The sequence below is a fragment of the Sarcophilus harrisii genome, chromosome 1 (assembly GCF_902635505.1).
Source record: "Sarcophilus harrisii chromosome 1, mSarHar1.11, whole genome shotgun sequence".
Lineage (NCBI taxonomy): Eukaryota > Metazoa > Chordata > Mammalia > Dasyuromorphia > Dasyuridae > Sarcophilus > Sarcophilus harrisii.
Genome location: NC_045426.1, coordinates 271,939,796 through 271,966,072, shown reverse-complemented (window position 1 = coordinate 271,966,072; position 26,277 = coordinate 271,939,796). Strand labels below are relative to the sequence as shown.

The 26,277-nt window shown below is 35.7% G+C and overlaps 2 protein-coding genes across 7 annotated transcripts in view; one reads left to right on the top strand and one right to left on the bottom strand.

The window, feature by feature from the left end:
- The window catches only part of DCUN1D3 (defective in cullin neddylation 1 domain containing 3), a 34,430-nt gene extending 33,499 nt beyond the window's left edge, over window positions 1-931 (bottom strand). The window contains exon 1 of the mRNA XM_031942407.1: window positions 729-931. The gene's annotated coding sequence lies outside the window, so the exon portion shown is untranslated. The remainder of the gene's footprint in view (window positions 1-728) is intronic.
- On the top strand, window positions 84-24,839 carry LYRM1 (LYR motif containing 1). 6 transcript variants are annotated; one of them, XM_031942441.1, is made up of 5 exons: window positions 186-204; window positions 384-422; window positions 15,931-16,089; window positions 23,212-23,304; window positions 23,905-24,839. In XM_031942441.1, exons 3-5 carry the CDS (start codon window positions 15,931-15,933, stop codon window positions 24,019-24,021), a joined length of 369 nt encoding a protein of 122 aa, XP_031798301.1. In that variant the 5' UTR covers window positions 186-204; window positions 384-422; the 3' UTR covers window positions 24,022-24,839. The 6 variants fall into 6 exon arrangements, with proteins under 6 accessions (XP_031798312.1, XP_031798301.1, XP_012398201.1 ...); XM_031942452.1 differs by lacking the exons at window positions 186-204; window positions 384-422 and adding an exon at window positions 84-107; XM_012542747.2 differs by having other exon boundaries at window positions 197-422.
- The last annotated feature ends 1,438 nt before the right edge of the window (window positions 24,840-26,277 follow it).

The following is a 26,277-nucleotide window of genomic DNA, read 5'->3' as shown; positions in this document are numbered from 1 at the left end:
CTGCATCATCACTTCCGGTAACCCCGCAGCTCTGGGAGGGAGGATCGAGGAAACGGGAGGGCGGCCTGCGGAGTGACGCACACGGAAACGTGCGAAGCCGTCGCCAAGTAAGGGCAACGACCCGACCTTCTCACCTCCCCCCTCCCAGTTGGGGGGAGGAGGAAATTGCCTGGGCGGAACTGGGCCGAACCACAGTCTGGTTAGGTATGGGGTGGGGATAAGACGGGAGATGGGTAATGGAAGAAAGAGAAGAGGGAACTGAAGAAATTGACCGTGTTCTTAGCGAATACGCCAGAAGGCAAATTTCGCGGCGAGTTGAGGTCTGTGTGAAACTCAAGCCTCCTCCTGTCTATAACTGATGCTTCCCACCTATGTTTCCTCAGGTGGTTCGGTCCGACCTGGCCTACAGGACTAGACTCGAGGTCCGTATCGGCTTTACTGGGTTCCCGACTCTCCCTCCTCTCATCCCCCGCACTGTGGGTGGGGGGGGCAGACGTGATGGACACAGTGTGAGCGTAAGAGGTGAAGGTGGTCTACTCTGGGTGATGGAGAGCGCGGTTGGCTCGCTAGAGTTGGAGGCCGCGAGTGGGGAGGGAGCCGTGGCTTGGTACCGCGTTGCTAGGATACGTGGCGGTGTGCCCTGCCCCTCCCCCCAAACCCCTTGTAGCCCCTGAGCTCGGGCTCACCCCCTTCAGAGTCTTGGCCGCCATTTCCCCAGGGCCATTTACCTGCTTTGGTTGAATCCAACCGACCCCTGTTGGGAGGGTGGGGGCGGGGAGGCGGGAGTGTCTCCCCCGGGGTCGGACCTCCAATAAGCTTCCTCTTTCTTTGCTTCGTAGCTGCGGGACCGCGGGTGTTAGGGACCCATGAGAAGTGACGTGAGCGGCTGCCCTCCGGGAGCTTCCACTCTACGAGAGGGGTCGTTACGTTGTGCATCCACACGGATGCTTTTACCAGGCGGGGATGATGGGGGCGGGGGGACGGGATGACCCAGGACTCGAAGGAAATGGGACACTCGAGGGATTACTTGCAGCAGCAGCAGCAGCAGCAGCAGCAATAGAAACTCTGAAAGGGTTTGGAGAGGGAATCACCCCGGAGCTGGGCTTCACAGGGAGAGAAGGAATCCAACTGGCAGGAGAATGGGGAGTGCATCTCAGTTGTGTGAATTTGGAAAGTATGGTTTCATTTCTGGCTACTAGAGGGTGAAGAGGTCAGCGGAATAGGTATAGACATCACTTTTAAATGTGAACACTCTCTAAGTATATTGAAAGGTGGGGGAATGTTGAATCGTTTCAGTCGTGTCTGACACTGTGACCCTATCGGGGGTGTTAGTGGCAAAGATATTAAAATGATTTGCCATCCTTATCCAGTTAATTTGGGGGAGGAAGAAACTGGGGTAAATAAGGTTAAGTGACTTGTCCAGGGTCGCAGTGTCCGATCTGACCTCGTGCAGTGCTCTGGTTTTGTTTTGGGAATAATGTAGAGTGGAGAATGAGAGATGTAAAATGCTTTTAAAACTGGGAAGAGTTTGTGAAGGGCACATCTAAATTAAGCGTTGTAGGGAGAGGGAATTCTACTGGCTGGAAAATGGAAATGCCTCGGAATTACGTGGAATTTGGAAAGTACAATTTCAGTCCTGACTTCGAGGAGCTCAGGTTATTGGGGATGGAAAGTGGGGAAGGCCCCAAAATATACTTATTAAATATATTACAAGATAGAGAGGTAATGGGGACAGGGGTTGGTGGCTAGAGCTGGTAAGCTTTAAATCAAATCCTGTTAAAAGGGTTTGATGGGTCACACCTGAATTGGGTGTTGAAGTGAGGGGGAGAGAATCCAGCTGGCTTGAGAATTACAATTGTGTGGAACTTGGAAAGTACACAGTCTTCACAGGCAGATCAAGTAGACAAGAAAGCATTTATCTAGCACCTTCACTGGGCTAAGCCCTGGGAATACAAAGAAAAGCACAGAACAAAACAACAAGAAAGTCCTTGTCAAGAAGATCATCTAACCAGGGAGATAACATACTATTAAGTACAAACAAAATAAATACTATACAATATAAATTGGAGATTATCTACTGAAGGAAGGATTAGGAAAAGCTTCTTGTAAGAAGATGGTATTTTGGCTGAGACTTTAAAGAAGTCAAGGAAACCAGGAGAGATGAGAAAGGAAAGCATTCCAGGATTGGGGAAAAGCCAGTGAAAAATGCACAGAATAGGGAGATGGAGGAAGAGAACTACTATAGCAAGATGAGCTGACTCCAATAGTACATTAGGAAGATAACCTAAATTGGAAAAGGGATGATGGGAAAGGAAGATTGTATTTGTGAAGAATAAGAAAGTGTTAAAATAGCCTAATTGAAAAACCATATTCAACTAGGATCCTAGAATCTTAGTATTGTGAAAAGGACTTTGGAAATCATCCTGGCCAGGAATTCTTAACCTTTTTTGTTTCATGTACCCCTGTTGGCCATCAAGTGAAACTTAAGGAGCTCTTTAATATTTTTAAATGCATACTGAAAAAGACATAATACAAAGGAAACCAATTATATTGAAATAGTAATATCACATTTTAAAGAACAGGTTAAATTCGTGTAAGCCATCATCTTTGAGGAAAATTAGACTATGAGAAGAGATGGGATTTGTACTACACAGATAATGAAACAACCAAGATATTTTGACTACAGATCCAATGTACTTTCCACAGGATGAGTACAGAAGAGGGCATAGATGTGAGGATTCGGGAGGTAAGACTGAACAATATTTGGCAACTGATTGGAAATAGGAGAAAGGAAATATTGAGTGACTCCCATCTTCCAAAGTTTAATTCTTCCAAGATGATTGGAAGAATGGTACTATACTAACAGAAATAGAAAAGATCGTATTAAGAATAGTTTGGGGGAGAGAAGAGTTCAGTTTTGACCAAAGGGTTTGAGCGGTCGAGGTGCAGCATATCCAAGAAGAAAGCATTTGTAAAGTGTGAGATGTCAGGAGAATGATTAGGTTGGCTATTTTTTAGATGGTTTTGTTTAGAAATTTGAATTTGGTTCTCTTCCCCCTCACAGCCATGGTTTTAGAGCTGCTAAGGAGCTGAAGCCAACCTACACTGAAATTCCATGCCTTCATCCTATGGGCCTAGTCGGAATGATCATCGCATTATTTATTCCTAAAGCATAATAATTTTAACTCATCTGTCTACTAGAAATCGGGAAGATAGTGTTGTTTTGCTGATATTGCCAGTGACTTAATTTTTGATCCTAGCAAAAAATTTTTCTATCAAATTCTTCCCCTATAGTGATAGTGATAGCAAAGTCTGGCTTTACCTATTTGTAGGTGATAAGATGAAATCTGCTGGAATAATAGGAAAATCTACTTATACTCATGTCTTGCTTCCTCGCTATTCATTCCTTAATCTCCTTGGCAAGCTGATTTCTAACCCTGCTTTTGATTAGAATAATGTGCTGTCCCTCTACATTGCCAATTTTTGGAATTCCCTTCAGACTTCAATCTGAGGGGCATTTCTTCTCCAAGGTGTTACAATTTTTCTCCCAATTATAATTGATCTTCCTTTCACTGCCTCATGTTTTGTATTTATAATTTATTTTGTATTTACTTTCTATGTCTGTTACTTCCACTCCATAGAATGTTCCTTGAAGGCAGGACTTTTTTTTTTCTATGTATCCCCAATGTGTGGCTGTAAGCACTTACATATTTCTTCAGGGTAAGCATAGAACTTGGAAACTTAGAGAGGGAAGATGGCAGAATCATTTTATTGAACGATTAAATGTAGACTCACAACCCGTGAGAACAGCATTATCCTGTTAATATCACTTATAACAATACATACAGAATCCAGGTAGGATAGTTTTGTGGTTCCTGTGAATCAGCACACTTTTTCCTGTGGTGATTAATGGTCAGTCCGGATGTGGACTCCCTTGTCTTCATATGGTAGGCAGAACTCACATAAAATGCATTTAGTGAACCAAAAGTGTTTGAAATCTATAAGCTAATTTAAGGCATCTCTTTGAAATGGCAGCAGCTGTGTAATAGCTAGTTATATTAAGTTAAGTTAAGAGCTAAAAAAGTCCCAACTCTAGTAATATTTTTATTTCATACTACATTTTACTAGACAAATCACTGCAAATGAAGGAATTACATTTTATACTTCCCATCTATGTTTCCTAGATTTCACCGAATGCATTTCTTATGTGACCAGTATTATTTGCTGTTTATTCAAAGTGCCTTTTTGTGGTTCTAATCGAATGGGTTTGATCTTTAACTTTGGCCTAGCTTTCATCTGGTTGTGACTGGTTCCCTCCTTCTTCTATTCAGGATAACTTTTCACACCTGACTACTGTTCCTCTATGTAGCTTGCTTTAGCTAGCTTTTTTTTTTTTTTTTTCCTGTTATGTCCTATTATGGAAAGTAACTACTTCATTTAATTCCAATATGGGACCTAGCTTCTGCTTTAACTTTAAAAAGTTTTTCTAAAAATATCAGCTACTATCATGGTTACAGTAGCCTGATTGAAGAACACCCCAGTACATGCATGGTTTTGTGTGGTAGACATTTGAACTTGGCCATTTATTTGTTATGGTTGAGATGTATATTTTGAGAAAATTCCCAGATAATAATTATCCCATTCCTACTTTTGTTGTAGAGAACTGTTGTAAAGGATCTGTCTTTTTTTTTTTTTTTTTTTTGAAGTAGAAAAGCAAATAAGATTTGTTTTTTTTCTTTTGTTTTACATTATGTTTCCAACATTTACGTCTTCCATTTGTCTTTTGCATATTCCCAAATACACATATGGCAGCAATAGTGGCTTAACATGGATACTATCCTTTTCGCCATTATTTGTAAAGGATACAACACTAAATTTCTCTTTTTAATTTATGATAACCAAAATCTATCTGCAGCGGCAAATAAAAAGTCCAGTCCCAAAGGTAGGGGAGAGGAGTAGTATAGTTGGCAAAGATCGAGGCTTCTTAAACTATTTCCACCAGAGACTCCCTTTCTCCTGAGAAATTTGTAACTGGGCATATCATATTAAAAAACAGGGATGCAAATCAAACATTTACTGATAATAAATAATTTTTCAACCCCTACACTCAGTTACTAGACCCCATATGGAATGGTGATCCATAGCTTAAGAAGCTTTGGCATATATTCTGGAGAGCAGTTTGGAAGTGTGCCCAAAGGACTATAAAACTGCATCCCTGTTGATCCGTGCCACTTTTGGCCTTATATCCCAGAGATCATAAAAGAGGGAAAGGGACCCACATGTGCAAAAATGTTTGTGGCAGCCCTTTTTGTAGGAGCAAGGAACTGGAAACTGAGTGTATGTCCAGCAGTTGGAGAATGACTGAATAAGTTATGATACATTAATGTTATGGAATATTATTGTTCTGTAAGAAACGATCAGCAGAGTGATTTCAGAGAAGCCTGGAGAGACTTACATGAGTTGATGCTAAGTGAAATGAGCAGAACCAGGAGATCATTGTGTGTATAGTTAATAGCAAGATTGTATAGTGATCAACTAGTTGACAGCCTGAGCTCTCAGCAATGCAGTAGCCCAAAAACAATTCAAATAGACTTTGGATGGAAAATGCCATCTACATCCAAAAAGAGAGCTGTTGGAGACTGAATGTTGATCAAAATATGCTATCTTCACATTTTTAAAATTGTTTCTATTTTCTTGTGCTCTTTTCCTTTTTGTTCTGACTTTTTCCCCCCAATATGACTCATATGGAAATATGTTAAAAGAAAATAAACTCTTAGAAAACAGCCCCCCCCCCCAAAAAAAAGCAGCTTTGATATAGATTAATAAAATTCATTGCTTTTTCTGTGCATACATTTGAGAGTCTGTGTGTATGTGTGCGTGGACTGAAATTAATATATCTGTTCACCAGAAAGAAGGGAGCAGCATAAAATTGGAAAAGGGAATGCATAAAGATGAATGAAAAGGAAGGGAAAAAAAATGAAAAGGGAAGCATGGTGATAAATTTGGTGTTGGCAAATAGTGTATTTTCAAAAAGAATCAGGAACTGTGGTATGTAGATAAACAGGATGTGTTGAGAATTAAATTAACTTGGAGAGTTAAACCCCCCCAAATTAAATCTTAAAAATCCCCAAGAATAAAGAAATTGTTCTTTAAAGAACAATAGAACTCTATGGATGTTAATGATCAAGTTAAAACAGCTTTGAGATATTTTGGTAATGTCTCCTAACAATAAATTCACCAACAGGCAACAGATTCCTTTTTTCCCTTAATAGGAGTTAGAGAAATTTCAGATAAATTACTTCCAGTAGTTCCTTAAAATTGTGAAGAAAGGGAGCAATTAAGACACAGGAAGTCAATAAAACTTTTAATCTGATATTTTAATTTTGTGAAAGTTTACAGCATGGTTAAAATTCAACACATTTACCCTTGAACCTTGGGTGCTATAAGTTGACCACATAGCTCAAAAGATTATCTTTCAAAAGAAACAATTCAAGTCACACTTTTCTGTATAGTATGCATTTATATTTGGTTCCAAGTAATGCATATTATATAATAATAAAAAACACTTTATCTTTAGAATTTGTTAATTTAAATTGCCAATGAGTAAGTATTACTTAAGCATAAAATGTCACATGCTGCTAGTTATATCATAGTTAATTTTTAATATGTTGGGCCTTCTAATGAAAACTATTAACACAATACTGAATCCACAGCTCTTTATTCTGAGTCCCCATGTCTATGAAAGGCATAAGTATTAATCAGTAGTTAAAATATTTTGATCATTCCTGATAGATTCCATAATCACCAGTCAGGAATATCCTGTGATACAAATGTAATTGGCCATTTATTACATTATTACAAATGTAATTTGTCATTTCACTGCAAAAGATCCAAAAAAACTAGGGATATGGAAGGATACAGAGCCTCTCGAGAAATTACTTTTATGTAGTGTATCATTTTGGAACCTTTCCTGGCCTTAATTTTAGTCCTTACTCATTTTTACTCAAAATGTCATATATAAACTTATCAGTTTATATGTTGTATGCCTCAGTGGAATGTAAATTTCTCTGCTGCAACTTTTATCGTTTTGCTTTTTAATCTTATTGCCTAGCACAATACGTAGGTGCTTAATAAACTTTTTGGGTTTTATTTTTGTTTTAATTTAGACAAGTTTTCGTGGTGAAGTCCATGCTTTTTATTTCAAGATATTCAAAATCTTTTAGAACAAATTAGATAGAATATGACCACATGGTAGTTTTGTCATAAAGAACTAGGGGATTTCTAGTCATATGAAAAGATGCTCCAAGTCATTATTAATCAGAGAAATGCAAATTAAGACAACTCTAAGATACCACTACACACCTGTCAGATTGGCTAAGATGACAGGAAAAAATAATGATGATTGTTGGAGGGATGTGGGAAAACTGGGACATTGATGCATTGTTGGTGGAGTTGTGAACGAATCCAACCATTTTGGAGAGTAGTTTGGAACTATGCTCAAAAAGTTATCAAACTGTGCATACCCTTTGATCCAGCAGTGTTACTACTGGGATTATATCCCAAAGAGATTATAAAGAAGGGAAAGGGACCTGTATGTGCACGAATGTTTGTGGCAGCCCTTTTTGTAGTGGCTAAAAACTGGAAACTGAATGGATATCCGTCCATCAGTTGGAGAATGGCTGAATAAATTATGGTATATGAATATTATGGAATATTACTGTTCTGTAAGAAATGACCAACAGGATAATTTCAGAAAGGCCTGGAGAGACTTACACGAACTGATGCTGAGTGAAATGAGCAGGACCAGGAGATCATTATATACTTCAACAACAATACTATATGATGACCAGTTCTGATGGACCAGGCCATCCTCAGCAACGAAATCAACCAAATCATTTCCAAAGGAGCAGTAATGAACTGAACCAGCTATGCCCAGAAAAAGAACTCTGGGAGATGACTAAAAACCATTACATTGAATTCCCAATCCCTATATTTATGCACACCTGCATTTTTTATTTCCTTCACAAGCTAATTGTACAATATTTCAGAGTCTGATTCTTTTTGTACAGCAAAATAACGTTTTGGTCATGTGTAAAAAAAAAAAAAAAAAAAAAGAACTAGGGGAGGCAGGGTGGGGGAAATCTCATCTTAGAGAATTCACAAGAGTCCTTCATTTATAATTGTGAAGCTGCTGCTTAATTTTTTTTTTCCATCTAATAGACTATCAAAGAATCATCTTTTTACTCATCTGGAATTAGGAAGCAGTTAATTATTCTTTTATTGTGATTGACTTTGGCTTTTTCTAATTTTCTTGGTAGTGTCCTATCTAGTAGAGCGCCTTAGGAGAGCCTTGTACTTGGAATTCTGGCATTCCTGAGATCAAAGTCATGCTTCTGTAAATCTCATCACTTAGAGGAATTTTTCCCCTCTGCAGTTAGGACCAAGTTATTCATGCCAACAGGCCTTTTTTTTTTTTTTTTTTTTAATTTTTGTTATTCTGAACTTAACAGATAATAATATAATATTTTCAATATACAGAGAACAGAAAAGAGGTTCGTATGTAAATCCCCAAATATAACAGCTTGTTTTTTAAGTAATAAATTATGTTCAGTAGTTACAAAACTGTATTTTTTTTTCCTTCTCTTTCTATTCCTTTAAAAGTTTCATTGAAGCCTTTCTTTCTTGGGGTTCAATATCATTAGCCTCCATTCCCCCTCTTGTCAAATAAGCATAATCAAGTAAAACAAACTCACATGTTGGCAGTATCTAAAAACATACATCATATACAGGTCCTTTAGTCCATTACCTCTCTGGCAAGAGATAGAAAGCATCCTCAATTATTAGTCTGTGGGAAGCCTGGTTCAGTTGCATTGATCAAAGTTACTAAATCTTTTAGTTATTTTTATGATAAGGTGGCCATTGTGTAATTGTTCTTTAGAGGCATAGTGAATGCCTGGAGTCAAGGTTACCTGGGTTCAAATGTAGTTTCAGACACTTAGCTGTGTTAAGATATTTAACCTCTCTATGCCTCAGTTCCCTTATCTGTAGATGGAGAAAATAGCACCTATCTCACAGGATTGTTGTGAGGATCAAATAATATTTCTAAAAGCACTTGATACAACATCTAGCACATATATTAAGTGCTACATAAATATTCTTTTTCTTTTCCCTACCTACTGTTTTACCAAACACTTCATCAGTTCATATAAGTCTTCAGATTTTTCTGAATCTTTTTTCTTTTGTCATTTCTTACAGCACACTCATATTCTAACACATTCTTAAAGCATAATTCACTCAACCATTCCCCAGTTAATAGACATCTCCTTAGTTTTCCGTTCTTTGCTACAACTAGATAGATATTTGCATAACAATCTATGCAGTAAGTTTCTCTGACAAAGTTCTCATAAGGTCTATAAGGATCTGTTTCAAAATTAAAAGAATTAACAGCCATTCCCCCCAAAGATAAGTTGTATAAAGAAGTGAACATCCAGTTTTCAAGAGAAAAAACTCTTGTATTTTTTGGGTCTTAGGAAAAAATCCTTCAAATCAGTACTATTTAGAGAAATGTAAATTTAAGCAATTCCGGAATCCCACTTTAACATTCTTCAGATTGACAAAGATGACGGAAGAAAAAGTCCAAAACAATGAGCAACAGGAAAAGTTGCCTTGATGCTCTATTGATGGATCTGTGAATTGATCCAATCATTCTGGAAAGCAATATAGAATTTTGCCTAAAAAGTTTTTGAGTCAGCAGTGATCCAGCAATACTACTGATGGCCCTGTAAAAGAAATCATTTTATATGCAAGCATTTTAACAGCAGTTCTTTGTGGTGTCAAAACAGTAGAAACTTAAGTGTGGTGAAGGAAGTGGGGAATCCCTCTCCATTGGGAATTGAACATATTGTAGTATATGAAGCTAATAGAATATTCTTGTGCTATAAGAAATGGGAAGGAAAAGATGGTTTCAAAAAAGATCTGGAAAGATTTGTATGAACTAATGCAGAGTGAAGTGAAAAGAACCAAAACAGTTTATAATTTCAGCATCATAAAAATGAACAGTTCTGAAAAACATGTATTAAATGATTAACCATAATTCCACAGAATTGATTTTTTTTTAAAAGACAGAGACCACGGACTACCATACAGAATAAGAAATGTATTATGGATGTGGCCAATGTGGGATTTTTGTCTTGTTTGTGCTTACATGATTCAAGAGTACTGTATTTTTCCCCCCTTTTTTACTGGATGTGGGAGTGAGAAGAAAGAAAATGTTTGATAATTAGAAGTAAAACTTAAGAGAATTTTCTATGTCTGAGAAGCCTTTATGTTATTTATCTAGAGGTATAGGTCTAGTGATCATATCACTAGGTCAGAGTGTGTACAGTGTAATAATTTTTGGCATATAGTTCGATTACTTTCCAGAATGATTCAGTCACTTCATACCTGCACCTGTAGTACATTAGTATGTTTACCCTTCAAAATAGCTTCTTCAACTGTTAGTTCCTTTTTTGGCTGTTTTGCCAATCTGATAGATATGAACTAGAATCTTAGGATTGTTTTAATTTGCCTATCTCCGGTAATTTAGAAATTTTCTTTTTACATGGTAATTGATAACTTGGATTTCTTCCTTTAAAAAATACCTATTTATACTCTTTAAAAATTTTAGCTGTTAGGAATTGCACTTGTTTTTATTAGAGATAAAGACAGATAAACTTGTTCTTCAAGATAAATAGAAAACTGATGTATATATCAATTCAGCATATCAACATTATTATAAATATATCAGTATAGCAATTCATGAGCATTTATCAGAGACTCCTACTACTACATTTTTTCACAATTGTTTTCCTTTCTAACTGCACTGATTTTGTTTATGGAAAATCTTTTCAGTTTGATGTAATCTAAATTTTTCATTTTATGTCTTGCAATCTTCTCTATCCCTTGTTTGGTCAAAAACCCATCCCTTATGTGTAAAAGATATCTACTTTCCTACTCTAAATTTTTTAATATGACCTTTTAGATTTGATTGTGCATCTATTTGGCACTTATTGTGGTATATGCTGTGAGATGTTGATTTAAACCTAATTTCTGTGAGGCAGTTTTCCAGTTTTTGCTGTATGTTATGTCCTTGTCACCCCAAGATTTGGGATCTTTAGGTTTATTGAACACTGCGCAACTATGTTCATTTGCTTCTAGATCTTGTGTACCCAGTCTGTTTCATTGATTCACTTTTCTGGTTTTTTGTTTTTTTTTAAAGCAATACTGGGTAGTTTTGATGTCTTTTGCTTTGTAATAAGATTTGAAATCTGGTATTGCTAGGCCCCCTTCCTTCCCACTTTCTAAAAATAGTATATTTTCCATGACATTCTTGATTCTTTGTTCCTCCAGGAATCTCTTGGTTACCTCTGGGTAGTTTATTGGTGGAGTTTCAGTAATGATACTTATGCAAGCTTGGATTAAATACTAGTTCTGCAAGCTTAGATTAAATACTAGTTATATTTGATTTTACTTGTAAATATTTATAGTTGCTTATATATATATTTGTATATACAAATATACAAATACTTGATATCTAATTTTACAGAAGTTCCATGAGTATTATTGGCCACATCAGAAATTCTGTTTCCATAAGAATCTTTCTCTAGTGATTAATGGTCAAAGGATATAAAAAGACATTTCTCAAGGGAAGAAACAAGCTATCTAGCTAGAGTAAAATTTTTTTTTTGATGATCCAAAAAACAAATAATGAAAGAAATGCAAATTAAAGCTACTCTGAAGTTTGATCTCACACCCATCAAATTGGCAGAGATGACAAAAATGGAAAATGACAATGTCCGAAGTACTTCAGTTAAATAGGCACACAATGCACTTACCGTTGGTGGAGCTGTGAAATGGTCTAGTCATTCTGGAAAGCAGTTTGGGACATGTCCAGAAGTTAATGTGCATGTACTTTGACCCAGAGTTACCATTACCAAGCCTCTACCCCCAAAGAGATAAAAGAAAGGGAAAAAAAGGTTTATATATATATATATATATATATATATATATATAAAATATTTCTAACAACTCTTTTTGTAGTGGCAAAAACAAAACAAAAACTCGGAAACTAAGCAGTAAGGGGTTGAGGGGAGATTGTCTACACAAGTTATGGTATATAAGTATAATAGAGTATAGTTATGCGCCAATCATTATATTAGATATTAGAGAAAAATGAAATTTTCCCAGGGGAGGCAATGTAATGGCCCAGTCATCCACATCTTTTTTTTTTCTTAAGGATGCATTCCTGACTCTTAATGTTTACTGTGCCATATTTCCAATACTTAACATGGTGCCTGGCACATAGTAAGTGCTGAATAAATGGTTTTTTTACTTGTTAGTTTGACTTTGTTGACATTTTCAAAATATATCCAAGGTAATTTGATGGATATGAGTACATTCTAGACATCCCAAATAAAACGTTAGAATAGGAGATGGAATATTGTATACAAGGAACAGCAAGAAGGGAGGAAGAAGTGTAATAAGGTGTATTAAGCCTGCAGAGGTAGATTGGAACCAGATTGTGAATTATTCTAAATACTATAGTAGTATATAGTTAATCTTTAAAAAATAAAAAGGAACTCATGGGAGCTTATTGAGTGGGGAAATGACATTAGATCTGTACTTTTGGAACATTTCTTTGGCACTTGTGTGGAAGATGGAGAGAAGAAGCAAAAGACTTAAGGCAGGGAAACCAGTTAGATTATTGTAGTTACCTAAGAACTACAATAAGGAGAGTCTGCCATACTTTGTTCAAACAGCTGTAGAAAGTGCTTAGTCTGATAAACATATGAATTTGTTACAGATAATCTGGTAGGATAGTAGTTCCAAACTTTTTAAGTATGAAGAATCTTTTTAAAGTTAAAGTTTTATGAATTCTTGCATGATGTTGGTTTTATGATTAGTATTCATTGGTTGAGAAGATCTTTAATGACAAAAGGCTGCTTTGAATTTAGGAACTTAATTTGTATTGCATTAATCACAATAACATCTATAAAGAATACTCCAGAAGTTTTAATGCAATCTTTTAAGCTTTAGTAACTAACTGCATTAAGAGTCTTGGGACATTGTGTACTTTCTAAAATAGGTATTCACCTGTCAACATATAAATTCTCCAGTTTTTATAATGCATTATTTAATGAGTTAAATACCTTATCAAATCTTTTCAACTACTTAAGGGCAGTTGGGAACCAGGGTAGTAACAAAAATAAGATTTGTGCACAAGTTTGTCATTTCTTAAATTTTGAAATAAGCATAACAGGCAGTAGAAAGTGAAACATAATAGGCATGGATAATACAAAGGGCTAGAGGAATTTACGGAAAGAAATGGAGTCCATTTGGTTGCTTGGGGATGAGGCAGAGTATTGTGATATTTATGACATGAGAAACCATACATGACAACTCCTTATGCTTTTCCTTTGAATATTCCAAATTTATTCCAAACTTGACAAACAGCTAAAGGGGCAATGGTGATTTTTGCTTTTGTGGAGATGCTATCCAGTGCTTTTGAGTTTCTATTGCTCACTTTCTGAAAAAACAAAGGTAATGACATGTGATTAGGACATGAGAATAGGAGTCAGCATTCCTGGCTTCATAATCCTGGCTCTTTCATAGACTCATTCTGTGGGACTGAGTAAGCAGAGCTATTGATTCACAACCTGCAAAATTTATGTAGGTATCCCTACCTTTGCTAATGCAGGTTGGCACTTTCTCTACAACTTATATTCTTTAGAAGTTGCCTAAAGCACTGAGAAGTTCTGGGGCTTGCATAGGATCATAAGCCAGTGATGTCAGAAGTAGGATTTGAACCTTGATCTTCCTGGCTCTTAGGTCACTTCCTGAACTAGTATAAGCAGAAATAACTCTCATAGGTTTAGTAACAACAACTAAAATGTATTCGTTATGTGATAGTGCTAGACCTCTTGAGACATGAGCTTTTCCCCAAGTAATTGGGTGAATGCAAAGCCTGATCTCATGCTGAGGCCATAAAATAGGGATTGAACTTAATATTACCAGTGAACCTTTTGACCCAGAACAAGCATATTATTCTCTCATGTCTACTTCCCTGTGCAGACACACACACACACACACCAGTGCTTTTTTTTTAATATTAAATAAACGAATCTTTATTAAAAAAAACTTTAAAAATAGCTCTAAATATCATCTGTTAGTGTTACTATAAATACCCTAGATATTTGGTGAAGTTTGATTTTATTTCAACCATCCAGACTTTCTCACTACCATGCCATTATGTCATGCAGTTAGGGAAGTTTTGTCTTTTAATCATGGAGAGAGATGAAGCAATCATTAAGCCAGTTACACACTCCTTATGTTTTACATGAACTGACTCACACCTTTTCATATGAAACCTTGGAGTTTTGGGAGAGCCAGAAACTCAGAAACCAGTTTCCTTACAAGGGGAAAAAAGTGACATCATCTTTTCTGATTTGCAATTGTGGGAACACAAATTATAAAGTTGCCTCCTGGTACTCCCACCCATTCCCTCTGCCCCCAAATAATCTTAAATATTTTGAGTGGAACATCAGGGATTTTAGAAATTTTGAGTATCTGTGTGTAGCAGGATGTTTGCCTGTTTACAGTATAAAACTTTTAAAATGTTGAAATTAACTGGTTAAATATGGTTTATACCATGGAAGATTTAACAACTCTAGAAAGGTCACTGTAGTCAGGATCTATAGATAGCCTAAAGAATCATTCTTGAAGTCTTGCCTAGAATGAGTCTCTTTAAAAGAATTTTTGTAGCAAATATCCTTTGAATTAAATGTTTGAATTAAAATCTTTATTTTTCCAGCTCAAATATGCTTTCTTTGATATACAAATTTTTTGTAAGCTCAGTTCCATCTCAGCTATCTGATTTTCAGGTATTAAGCTTCTTCATGTGTTAAAAATGGGTCATGCTTCCTAACAGAAGTGATCAGTCTACTTTACAATCCTGATGATCCTGTTTAGGGAGGATTGGAGACATCACAGGAAGAACTCAGAGATAGTGTGATAAGTGCTATTCCTAGACCTGCAGCTTATTTATTGCATCTCTGTTACTTGATCTAATGCAGTGTACATCTGTTAGAGGAGACCTAGTTTAGAAAAACCCTCTATTACCTGAAATCTAAACTGGAATCTTCCAATAGCTGGATTTTTTTTTTTTTAAGAGCTCTACTTTGTAGATACAGAATCAGATGCTGAGAACATAAACTCAAAGAAATTTTGCCCAATATTTGCCATATTTCCTCTCCTGCCCACTAAAATAAAGATTCTAATGTGGCCTAACTCTTTAGGTTAACATACTTTCATTCCTATTTCCTGTATACAAAATATTTAAAAAGAAAAATTAATATTAAAGATAAAGACCCTGTAGGAGACTTAGTCATTAAAAAAATTTTATTCGTGCTCACTAATTATTTGGGGGGGAAAGTAAACTAATGTTAAGAAAAACTTTTTTAGAAGAGTTGTCATGCTCAAAAGGTTAACTTTTCATTTACAAATTCAATTATCCAGAGCATCCATAGCCCCACGTATTAAGTTAAAGAAGGTTTTATTTAGTTGTGATCCACCAGGAAATATATTGTGGAATACAAATGTGACTCTCAAATAGCTGTTCCCCAAAGAGTTTATTTCCAACTTGGAAAGTAGGCTATCATTGCTCAGTTTCTTGCTATTTTATAGGCTTAACCTAAAGTAAAAAATGTTTAGGGAGGTAACTGGTATTCTCTGTTCTCCAATTTTGGGTAACTTTACCATGCAAATCTGTTTAGAAAGAGTAATTATTTCTAGACTAATTAAGGAGCTTGTGAAAAATGTACATCTGCCTGGCTGCCTACTATCAAATTGAATTTTTACTCAAAACTTCCCTTTTCTGTTTTGGTGGTACCGAAGATGACAACAGCAACACGACAAGAAGTTCTCAGCCTGTATCGCAGGATTTTCAGGCTTGCAAGGAGGTGGCATGCAGCATCGGGGCAGATGGAGGACACCATCAGAGAAAAGCAGTACATTATAAATGAAGCCAGAACGTTATTCCAGAAAAACAAAAATGTAAGTGGGATCCCCTGAGATTTCTCAAGGAACTAAGCAGTTACTTGTGGTATTTTCTTCATGTCTTCATTCCTGAAAATAAAGAGGAGGAGGGACTAATTTTCCAGGATAGGGGAATAAGGCCAAAAGCCATAGTCTCAGTTCTGGTTTTGTTGTTTAGTCATTTGTCAATGACGTCCAGCACTTTGTGACTCCATTTGGAGTTTTCTTGGCAAAGGTAATGGAATAGTTTGCCATTTATTTCTCCAGCTCATTTTATAGATGAGGAAATGAAGACAAACAGAGTGAAGTGACTTGTTCAGGATCACACAGTTGGCTTAGACACACAGTCTTAAGGCTGGCTATGAACTCAGAAAGAGTTCTTGATTCTAGACCCTCCACTCTAGTGAAGATGGACTTTCGGCAGGACTTAGGTTATAAATTACCTGATGTGGCTTCTGTAGGGAAGAACTTTACTTTTTCTAGCCTTTTACTTGCCCTCAGAATAACTCACTTGAGACCTATCATCAGGCCAGACAATAGGAACTTTTAGTGGAACTCATCTAAATTATAAAATCTTAAAGGGTAGGGACTATGACCGTAAACTCTTCTGATCTTCCAGCCCTCAATGCTTAGCATCTAGGTGCTTAATAAAGGATTATTGAATGAATTCTAAAACTCCACCAATAGGCCTAATCAGGTGTGGGCCAGGGGAGATGCCACAGGAGTAGGGCAAGGGTTAAGAGCTTGAATAATCTTTATAAGGTACATTCAAACCAGCTCAGTCTTTACCAGTCTACCCAGACAGGCACTGAACAAGCACCCAGGAGTTGTATCCAAGGAGTTTGATTTAAGTTTTTCTATCAAAAGTTTAGGTGCCTATTATGTCAAGCACTGCAGTAGATATTAGGTATTGAAGATACAAAGAACAAACCAAAACTGTGTCATCCTTCAGGGAGTAGCACTTGTATCTTAGGGGAGAGGTTCCTTAACATAGATATGTACATAGAAAGGGCCAGGCAAAATATATACAAAATAGCTTCCAAGGAGAAGGATCAGGATTCATTTCCTGTGGGAGTTTTGAAAGAAATTAGGCAGAGGCAATGAGAAGTAGTACACACAGGCAGGGGAATAAAGACATGCATGCAGGAGTTGGCAAGTGTATTGATAACAAGTACATTTGTGACAAGAACATAAAATGCATAAAGGAGTTTAGCACTGAGCAAATCTGAAAAGGCTGACTAAAAGCCACATTTTAAAGAGCTTTAAATCTTAACAAGAGGATAATGTATTTTATTGTAAAGACAAGAGAGCCATTGGAGTTTCTTGAGCTGAGGAGTGCCATAATCAGACCCGTGCTTTGGAGATATCAATTTGACAACTGTGAATAAAAAAATTGAAGAAAGCCAAGGCTGAAATAAGGATAACTAATTTTAAAAGCTGGTGAGATAATGAGGATATAAACTAGAACAGAAAAAAATGAATAAATAACAAGAGATATTAAAGAAGTATAATCAACAAGACTTGACCCCTGTTTCGATAATGGAGGTAAGGGAAAGGAAAGAATGAAGGGTGACTCAGAAGTAGCAAATTCAGGTACCTGGAAGGATGGTAGTACCCATTACAGAAATAGAAACATTAAGAGAAGGGAAAAGAAAAGATGAGTTCATCTTTAACTTGTTAATATGCATAGATATCCAGCTTGAAGACTCTATTGGTAATACGGGTTTGAATGTATGGATATGGAAGTTATCTGCATGATAACTTATGAAACCTAAAAAGAATCTGTAAAAACTTCTAAAATCCAAAGAGAGAGAGTGAAAAGAATTTTTGGCTATCCCCATACTCAGGCTGTTGCATAGATGACAATCCTGCAAAGAAGATGGGAAAAGAGGATCAGGTAGTAGAAAGAGAACAACAGGGAGAGAGTACTGTTGATGAAAATCCTGAGAGGAGACTGTGTCCTAGGGAGAGAAAATAATTCTCAGCATCTCATGATGTAGAAAGAGCCATTAAATTAAATAATTAGATCATAGGTGACCTTGGAGAGAATAGTTTACAGGATCATAAGTAATAATGAACAGGACTTTAATTAGTCCTAATCCAGGATTCTTTTTTTTAGACCCAGCAAGGTTAAATGATTTGCCCAGGTAGTACAAAGCTAAGAAAATGTCAGAATCAGTATTTGAACCCAGATTCTCCAACTCCAATTTCAGTACTCTTTCTGCTGCACAATGTAAGTAGTGACATTGGAAATCAGATTGCAGGAGTAAAAATGAGATGAGAAAGTGAAAACAGTGAAATTCTTTCTGGAAATTTGACTATGGGAGAAAGGAGGGAAAAAAAGGGAAAGAATTGAGAGGATGGGGTAGTATCAGGTTAAGAATTTTTTGGATAACTAAGCAGTAGCAAAGGATCAAGTAGATAAAGAGAGAGGAAAATTAGAAAGAGAAATCACAAATTAAAACAATTCTGACTTTTAACCTCACATACAGGAAATTAGTGAAGTGGACAAAAGATGAAAACTATGTTGAAGGGACAAAGGGAAGACAGATGTACTAATATCCCCTTGATATGGCTGCAAAGCAGTTTAGCCATTCAAAGAAGGATAACAAAACTTCTATTATTAATGCACAATGAAATGGCAGAACCAGGAAAACATGACATAACATAAGGAGAACAAACAGTGTGAAAAGAAGAATAAAATGAAACTGAATGATACACAATTTTACTAAGCATCATCCTGGAAAAAGAGTTAGAAAATACACCTTTATCCTTCACTTCATTGCTGAGATGGGAATTCCATACCATCACTGTGGCTTTATCAACTGTTTTTTTTTTTTTTCCTTTAAAATATTTTTGAAATATTTTTGTTATAAGAGATGACTTCTTGGATTGTAATTATCTGTGTATGTTTTATGCCCCTTATTAACCAGTAAGCACCAGATGGACAGAGGCTTTTTATTCTTTCACCCACCAAGTCAAGCCTTGTCGCCCATGTTTACTTATTTCCCTTATGTGGCTACCAAGGGTAAGGTCTCTTCACCAGGCTACTGTATTAGCTTCCTAAACTGCTACCCTCTTTGGACCTTCTCCAATTCATCATCAACATAGCTGTCACGTGGATATGCTTAAAACATAGGTTTGATCATATCACTTCACTGTTCAGAAAATTTCAGTGGCTTCCAGTTGCCTCTTAAATAAAATACAAATGTTAGTTTGTTATATAAAGCCATTCACTGTCTGTCTCTAACCTTTCTTTTCATGCTAATTTCACAATATTCCCCTCAACATAATCCAGCTAAACTGATCTACATGATGTTCCCTAGAAAATGTCATTCAATATCTTTCTTCTATTCCTTTGCAAAGCTTATCACCCATAACTGAAGTGTTCTCCTCACTTCTGCCTTGACCATACAAAAAGCTTACATAACATTATTTCAAGAAATTATGAATGGAAATTTCCAAGATCCATTAGAACCAGAGGATAAAGTAAAGATCAAAAGAATTTACTGATCACCTCCTGAAAGAAATCCTCAAATGAGAACTACCAGAAATTCAGAACTTTTAGCCAAAGAAAAAAATTTGCAAACTATCTAAAAAAAAAAAAAAGTTCACATACTAAAAGGCCATAAAGTTCACACAAGATTTATCAGTTATCACCATAAAGGAGAAGAAGACTTTGAATATTTTTCAGAAGGCAAAACAGGATTATAATAAAGAATAAACTACATGGAAAAGTTGAGTGCAATCTTACAGAAGAAAATGATGCATCTTTAATGAAATAAGAGATGGAAAGATCAGAGCTTAGTAGATAACTCTGAATTGCAAACATAGCTAGAAAGGAAAATTAAATACATTTGGGCATTTGGAAGACATCATATGAAGAGAAAGGATTTATATTTTGATGGGAAGGAGTGGGAAAAAACATATCCTCCTTTAGATCATATAGGGAGTTTAAATTGGACAAAAGACCGGAGAATTTTAGAATTTGGCCGTCTCAAGAAGAAAAAAAAAAAAGGAAAGGAAAAATAGGAGGAAAGGGGTTGAATTTTCAAACAGACAAATAGGGGCTATGATAAAAAGAAAAACGTCCTTGTAATTTGAACTATCCAAAAATAGAATAGTATTCCTCATGAGATAGTAGGTTCCTCTCACTGGAGTTCTTTAAGCAAAACTGGATGTCCATTTCTCAGATTATAGAGAGATTGTTAGAATTGGATGGGTAGGCCTCCTTTTCAAATGAGATTCTGTGATTCTTTGTCTCCCATCAATATATTTCTTCCTTGAATTCTTTTGGTACATAAAGCTATAGTGTATTTTTGATTGCATTATTTTGATTACATATTAACTTAGATATTCTCCAAGTTCACATATGTAAGTCTTACCTTTCCATTTCTTCCTATAATTTGTAAAAAAAAATCTTCATTGTCATAGATTTCATTTTCAGATTTCTTTCTTCTTTTTTTTTTTTTAATAGCTTTTTATTTACAAGTTATATGTATGGGTAATTTTACAGCATTGACAATTGCCAAACCTTTTGTTCCAATTTTTCCCCTCCTTCCCCCCACCCCCTCCCCTAGATGGCAGGATGACCAGTAGATGTTAAATATATTAATGTAAATTAAATACACAATAACTATATATGACCAAACCGTTATTTTGCTGTACAAAAAGAATCGGACTCGGAAATATTGTACAATTAGCCTGTGAAGGAAATCAAAAATGCAGGTAGGCAAAAATAGAGGAATTGGGAATTCAATGTAATGAATGGTTCTTAGTCATCTCCCAGAGTTCTTTCGCTGGGTGTAGCTGGTTCAGTTCATTACTGCTCTGTTGAAACTGATTTGATTCATCTCATTGCTGAGGATGGCCAGGTCCATCAGAATTGATCGTCATATAGTATTGTTGTTGAAGTATATAGTGATCTTCTGGTCTTTCAGATTTCTTTCATGAAGTCACTAGTGGATTCTTGCTATTTTCACATTACCTCTCTATCTAATTGACCTGAGTGGTCTCCATTTATGATTTCTTAAAATATGGCATCTAAGTTTTTTTGTTTTTTTTAATGCTTGGTAACCTTCCGGCCATTCCTTATTGTATCAAGGAAAAGTACATAATCCTTAGCATTTAAAGCTCTCTATAATCTGATTTCACTATACTTTCTAGCCTTATTTTATTCCACTCCCTTTCACAAACTATATTTTAGCTGAAATGGATTTCTTTTCAGACTCGACATCCTATCTTTCTTCTTTGGCATAGACATCCCATCATGCCTGAAATTCATTGTATTAATTTCTGCCTTTCAAAATCCTTTTTCTTCTTCTTTCAAGCTTTTATTCAGATTTTTTCAGAGTATCCTTTATTGTCTTTTTTCCCCCTCTTCCAACCTACTAACTACATGCAGTCCTCCCCCCCCCCCTTTTCCTTCAGAAGAACACAAGCTTCTGAAGGACAGAGCCTAGCTAAGTCCTTTATATTTCTATCATATTTTCTTGCATATAGTATGTACTTAATAGTTGTTTGAATTAATTAAAATATAAACTCCTTTGGGCAGAAACTTTGATGCCTTAATATTTTTTCCCTACATAGCACTATAATATGCTTTTTAACATTATTGGTGTTAATAAAGGTTTAAATCACATTTATTAAATTGAATATCAATTACAGTAGAGTCATTATTGAATTATTGAGAAAGTTTAGGTTTTAAGTTGTTTATAAATTAATCCTAATTAAAGTTAAGTTTTAAGTTTACTTTTGCATGTTCAGGAAGTGATTTTTTTTTTTTGGAGTGGGATTTGACCCAGGTTGGATTGGTCCAAGAAGTCACTGATTTGATGAATTATTAATTAGGAGAAAGAGCCATCAAGCCTTTTAATTTAGCACTATGGAATTCTTTTTACAATTATTTATGAGATATATTTACTATCATTTCCCCCCATCTCTCACTCCTTTCACTCATATGAGAAGAATTGCTGTTTCTCCCTATGAAAACTTTCTAGTTCAAAGACATTTCATGAAGTACAAAAATCTCAAGGAAGAAATGAGAATTTTGCAATTTGTTACTAAAATTTAGTAACAATTTTAGTAATTTTTTTTTGAATGTCACAATAACAGCTTCTCATAAAGGGGAAACTGAGTACCTGCTTTTTTGCCTTTGCCTTTGTGCTTCAAAAGAGGAAGAAAGCCATGTTTTTATTCTGAGGGAATCAGTTGCTAGTTTCAAAATGTCACTCTTCTCAGAACTTGTCTTTCACTTGTCCCGTTAGAACCAGAGCAAAAAAAGGACCTTTGGAATATCCAAGACAGACTTGGGACACAGACCATATAATAACTCTGAAGTTCTTTAGTGGACTGATTATAACTTGAATCTTTTTTTTTCAGAGTCCTAGTGTAAATTTGGCCCCCTTTCCTCTTTAGTTTTATGTTTTTAAAACACTACCACCTTCCCTGAAATTGAACTGCCCTTTGTTGACCCCATATAGACCATTTTTGGAATTTGAAAGGTCCCTTTTTCAAGCCTTCAAACTAGAATGCTTGGCAGAAATAATTTACTTTCTGATTGTTCTCAGGTAGTATTTCTTTTTTTAAAATTTAAATAGCATTTTATTTTTTCCAAATGCATGTAAAGATAATTTTCAACATTTATTTTTGTAAGACATTATGTTCCAAATTTTTCTCCCTCCTTTCCTTATCTCCCCTCTCCCCAAGACACAAGCAATCTGATATAGGTTACACATGTGCAATCCTTTTAAGCATGTTTTCACATTTATCATATTGTGCAAGAAAAATCAGACCAAAAGGAAGAAAACCATGAAAAAGAAAAAGCAAACAAACAAGACAAAAAAGGGGGAAAATACTATGCTTTGATCCACATTCAATTTCTATAGTTCTCTCTCTAGATTTTCTATCCTATTGAAATTATGTTGAATCACCACATTGTTGAGAAAAGTCAAGTCCATTGATTCTCACATAACCTTGTTGTTACTGTGTTCTGTGTTACTGGTTCTACTAGCTTTACTCCCATTATCAGCACTGAATTTATTAGTTGCATCAGTGAGGAAATTTTTTTTAAAATAGGCAAGTACTTTAGCATTCGAAAACACTAACACTTTTTTTAATCTCATTTTCCCATTCTAACAGCTTACAGATTCAGAACTAATCAAACAATGTATAGATGAATGCACAGCAAGAATTGAAATAGGATTGCATTATCAAATCCCATATCCAAGACCAGTAAGTCTCAATCCAATCTCCAAATGTTGGTACTTAATCCACTATATCACCCAAACCTGGTAATTTCTGAGCTTTTACATTCATCTGACTAGTGATTTCTGGGATGTATGATAACTACTGCAAAGGCAGTTAACACAGATCTAGGGGTTTTTAACTGTGCCTTGAACTCTTTTGACAGGCTAGTAAAAACTATGGACCCCTTTTCAAAATGTCTCATATTCATTTTTTTTTTTAAATGTTAAATTTCAATTAGAAGTTGATGGAAATTAAGATGTATTTTTCTTCTTGTTCAAATTCACTGACTTTCTGAAATCTCTACTTGAGGGTTCATAGGTGGAGGTCCATGGACCTCTACTTTAGAACCTCTACTCTAGATTGAGATTGTCTATTCAGAAACTAGGGGAAGGGGAGGGAAGGAGAGCATCTGCAGAATGTTTTGGAAGTGAAGTAGTATTACCACTACCCTCTTAAAAAGTTTCTTTATATTTTCCTTTGTTTATCCAATGGTGGGGAACCTGGTTTACACACTACTGTTTTTAAGAAAGGCAAAACACCATCCTTTGGTTTTCACTCTGATACATGTGTTTTATCTTTATACAGATTCACCTGCCTCCAATGGCCCTCACTCCCCTACAAAGTCGTGGACTTCAGAGCCAGGAGAAGCTAAGGAAACTGTCCAAACCATTATATCTCAAGTCTCACAATGAAGTTTCTTAATCAAAGAAATAGATTCTCTATGTGAATTGAACTTTGAGCCAGGCAGTGCCTGAACACAAAATTAGATAATAAATTTTTTCTCCTTGATTTAAGTCCAGTCAGAGAAAGGAATGACAAAGAATATAGTTTTTGCTATAATTTCTCTTAAACACTCAAAGATTTGGATTATCACTCTCGTAACACTAATTTATATGTTCTTAAATTTATTAGTACCAATGTGTTGCCACTAGGATAGAATTATGTTAATTCCCAAAGGTCATTCCTAATTATGATTTTAGTAACATTTTAGATGAAAGCATGAGCATAGCAAGAATTGGGTTTAAATTTAAATTTTAAACATTAAATTTTTTTTGAGGAAATAAGCTGCAGAGTACTTAACTACTATAGAAAATATAGTATGTCAGAAAAATTTTGGAGAGAAAGGAAATGTCCCAGCTTTTCAGAAATTGGATATAGTGTATTTAATTCTGTTCGTTAAATGTATACAGTATACAAAGCAAATTCTAATACATATAACTTATAATTCTGACCTCAAAAGCCACACTGCAAACTCATAATAGGTAAAAGTAATCACTTTCTAATTGACAACAAAATTGGAATCTCAAAAGCAGAAGAATATGCTGTATAAATTACAAAGCTAGGCTGATTTTAAATTATATACAAATAGGAAAAGGAAAATCTAGATCAAAAGGAGAAAGGACTGTGCCTTTGTGATAAGCCAAGGGAAGAACCCTTGAGAGTCACTGTACATCACTTTTGTGTTCAAAGATAATTTTCTTTTGTGTTCAAAGATAATTAAAATCTTAAGCAAAAAATGATCACTTTTTGTTTTTATTATTTGTACTCATGCCCAAAATTGCTTTGCAACAGGTATCGTCTGTTGGCTTTAATTAAGTAAGGTGCTACATTTGGAGTTAAGAAGCTTTCCAATTAGGATAGGGCTGCCTGACTCATATGGCAGCAAACCTTCATTATCCTAATTTTGAAAATAAGAGTATCCTCACAGATGAGGATTATCATGAGATATAGAAGTAAAGGAGGAGAAGAAAGGAGAAAAACAAATTCATTCTCCAGTGAGTTTAAGATTATAAAACCTTTCCTTCACAGAGGTGGGTGGTAACCCAGTGATAGAGCATTGGACCTGGAGTCAAGGAAGACCCAAGGTTGAATTTGTCTCTAGGACTGACTAGGCAAGTCACTTAACTTTTCTGGGGCTCAGCTTCTTCATTTTCAAAATGACAAGGTCGAGTGCAGGCTCTTTGTGGCTTTTCCAGCTCTAAATCCATGGTCAGAGTCATCTGCTGGATATTTGTAGAACAGACCCTAGTTTTTCACTAAACTAATCTCTTACCTCTTAATTCACCATGGTTTTGGGAGAGCATGTTACTCCTTTGTTTTATGGATACACCTATATTGATATTGAATTTTAAGCAACCTACATTTTCTGATTTTCTTAAAAGACAAAAATTATTCATTGACCCTTGTGACTTTAGGGAAGTAAAAACTCCTCTTTCTTTCTCTCCTTTTACTTTTGACTGCAGGACTGGACTTTATGCTTATTTTAGCGATTTTAATCTAGTTGTTCCAAAATTTAGCAAATCCCTAATAGCCTACATTTGTACAATTTGCTTTAAAGTATAAAACTTCTTAGAACTTGCTTTTTGAATAGAGCTCTGTATCCCTTACAAGCAGAAAGCAAAACAGTGGTTTTATCTGCTTTTAAAGTGGGTTTCTTCACCATACTTTTTACTTGCTATTCTCATTATGTCTCCTGAGACAACATTAACTACCATCAAGGCAAGGAGGATCTTTTTGTCCTCATAGCCATAACTTCTACAGCTTGTGCTTCTTGGGCAAAGCTTATAAATAACGAAATATTCCTATCTCTTTTTTTATGATCCAGTGGTTGAGTGTTCACTATACAACCTGATTTATCCAAAAATACCATGGACAACAAAATTTCCTGGCATTAAAAACATTTCAAATATGGAAGACGTGGCAGAATAGAGCATTTTTGCTCTCCCAACAATTCCTCTCTAAACAACTTAAAAATTTATCAAATTGAAATTTAGGTGGCATGACCACAAAGTGGCACAGTGAGTCATTTTTTTTCCTAGCCTAGAACAGGTTAGGATGACAGAAAAAGTAATCTGCAGAGACAGATTAGAGGCTGGCTGAAACCTAGGCATTGTAGAAGAGACAACACTGGTTAGAAAAATTACAGGAAACCCTGGTGCTAGAACTGAGTACTGAATT

What these genes read in the sequence shown, in the direction of transcription:
- LYRM1 (XM_012542746.3), top strand. Translation starts at nt 237, where the DNA reads ATGGAAGAAAGAGAAGAGGGAACTGAAGAAATTGACCGTGTTCTTAGC. An exon ending in AAATTTCGCGGCGAGTTGAG is followed by an intron (nt 321 to 15,930) that starts GTCTGTGTGAAA and finishes GTGGTACCGAAG; the next exon opens with ATGACAACAGCAACACGACA. An exon ending in TATTCCAGAAAAACAAAAAT is followed by an intron (nt 16,090 to 23,211) that starts GTAAGTGGGATC and finishes CCATTCTAACAG; the next exon opens with CTTACAGATTCAGAACTAAT.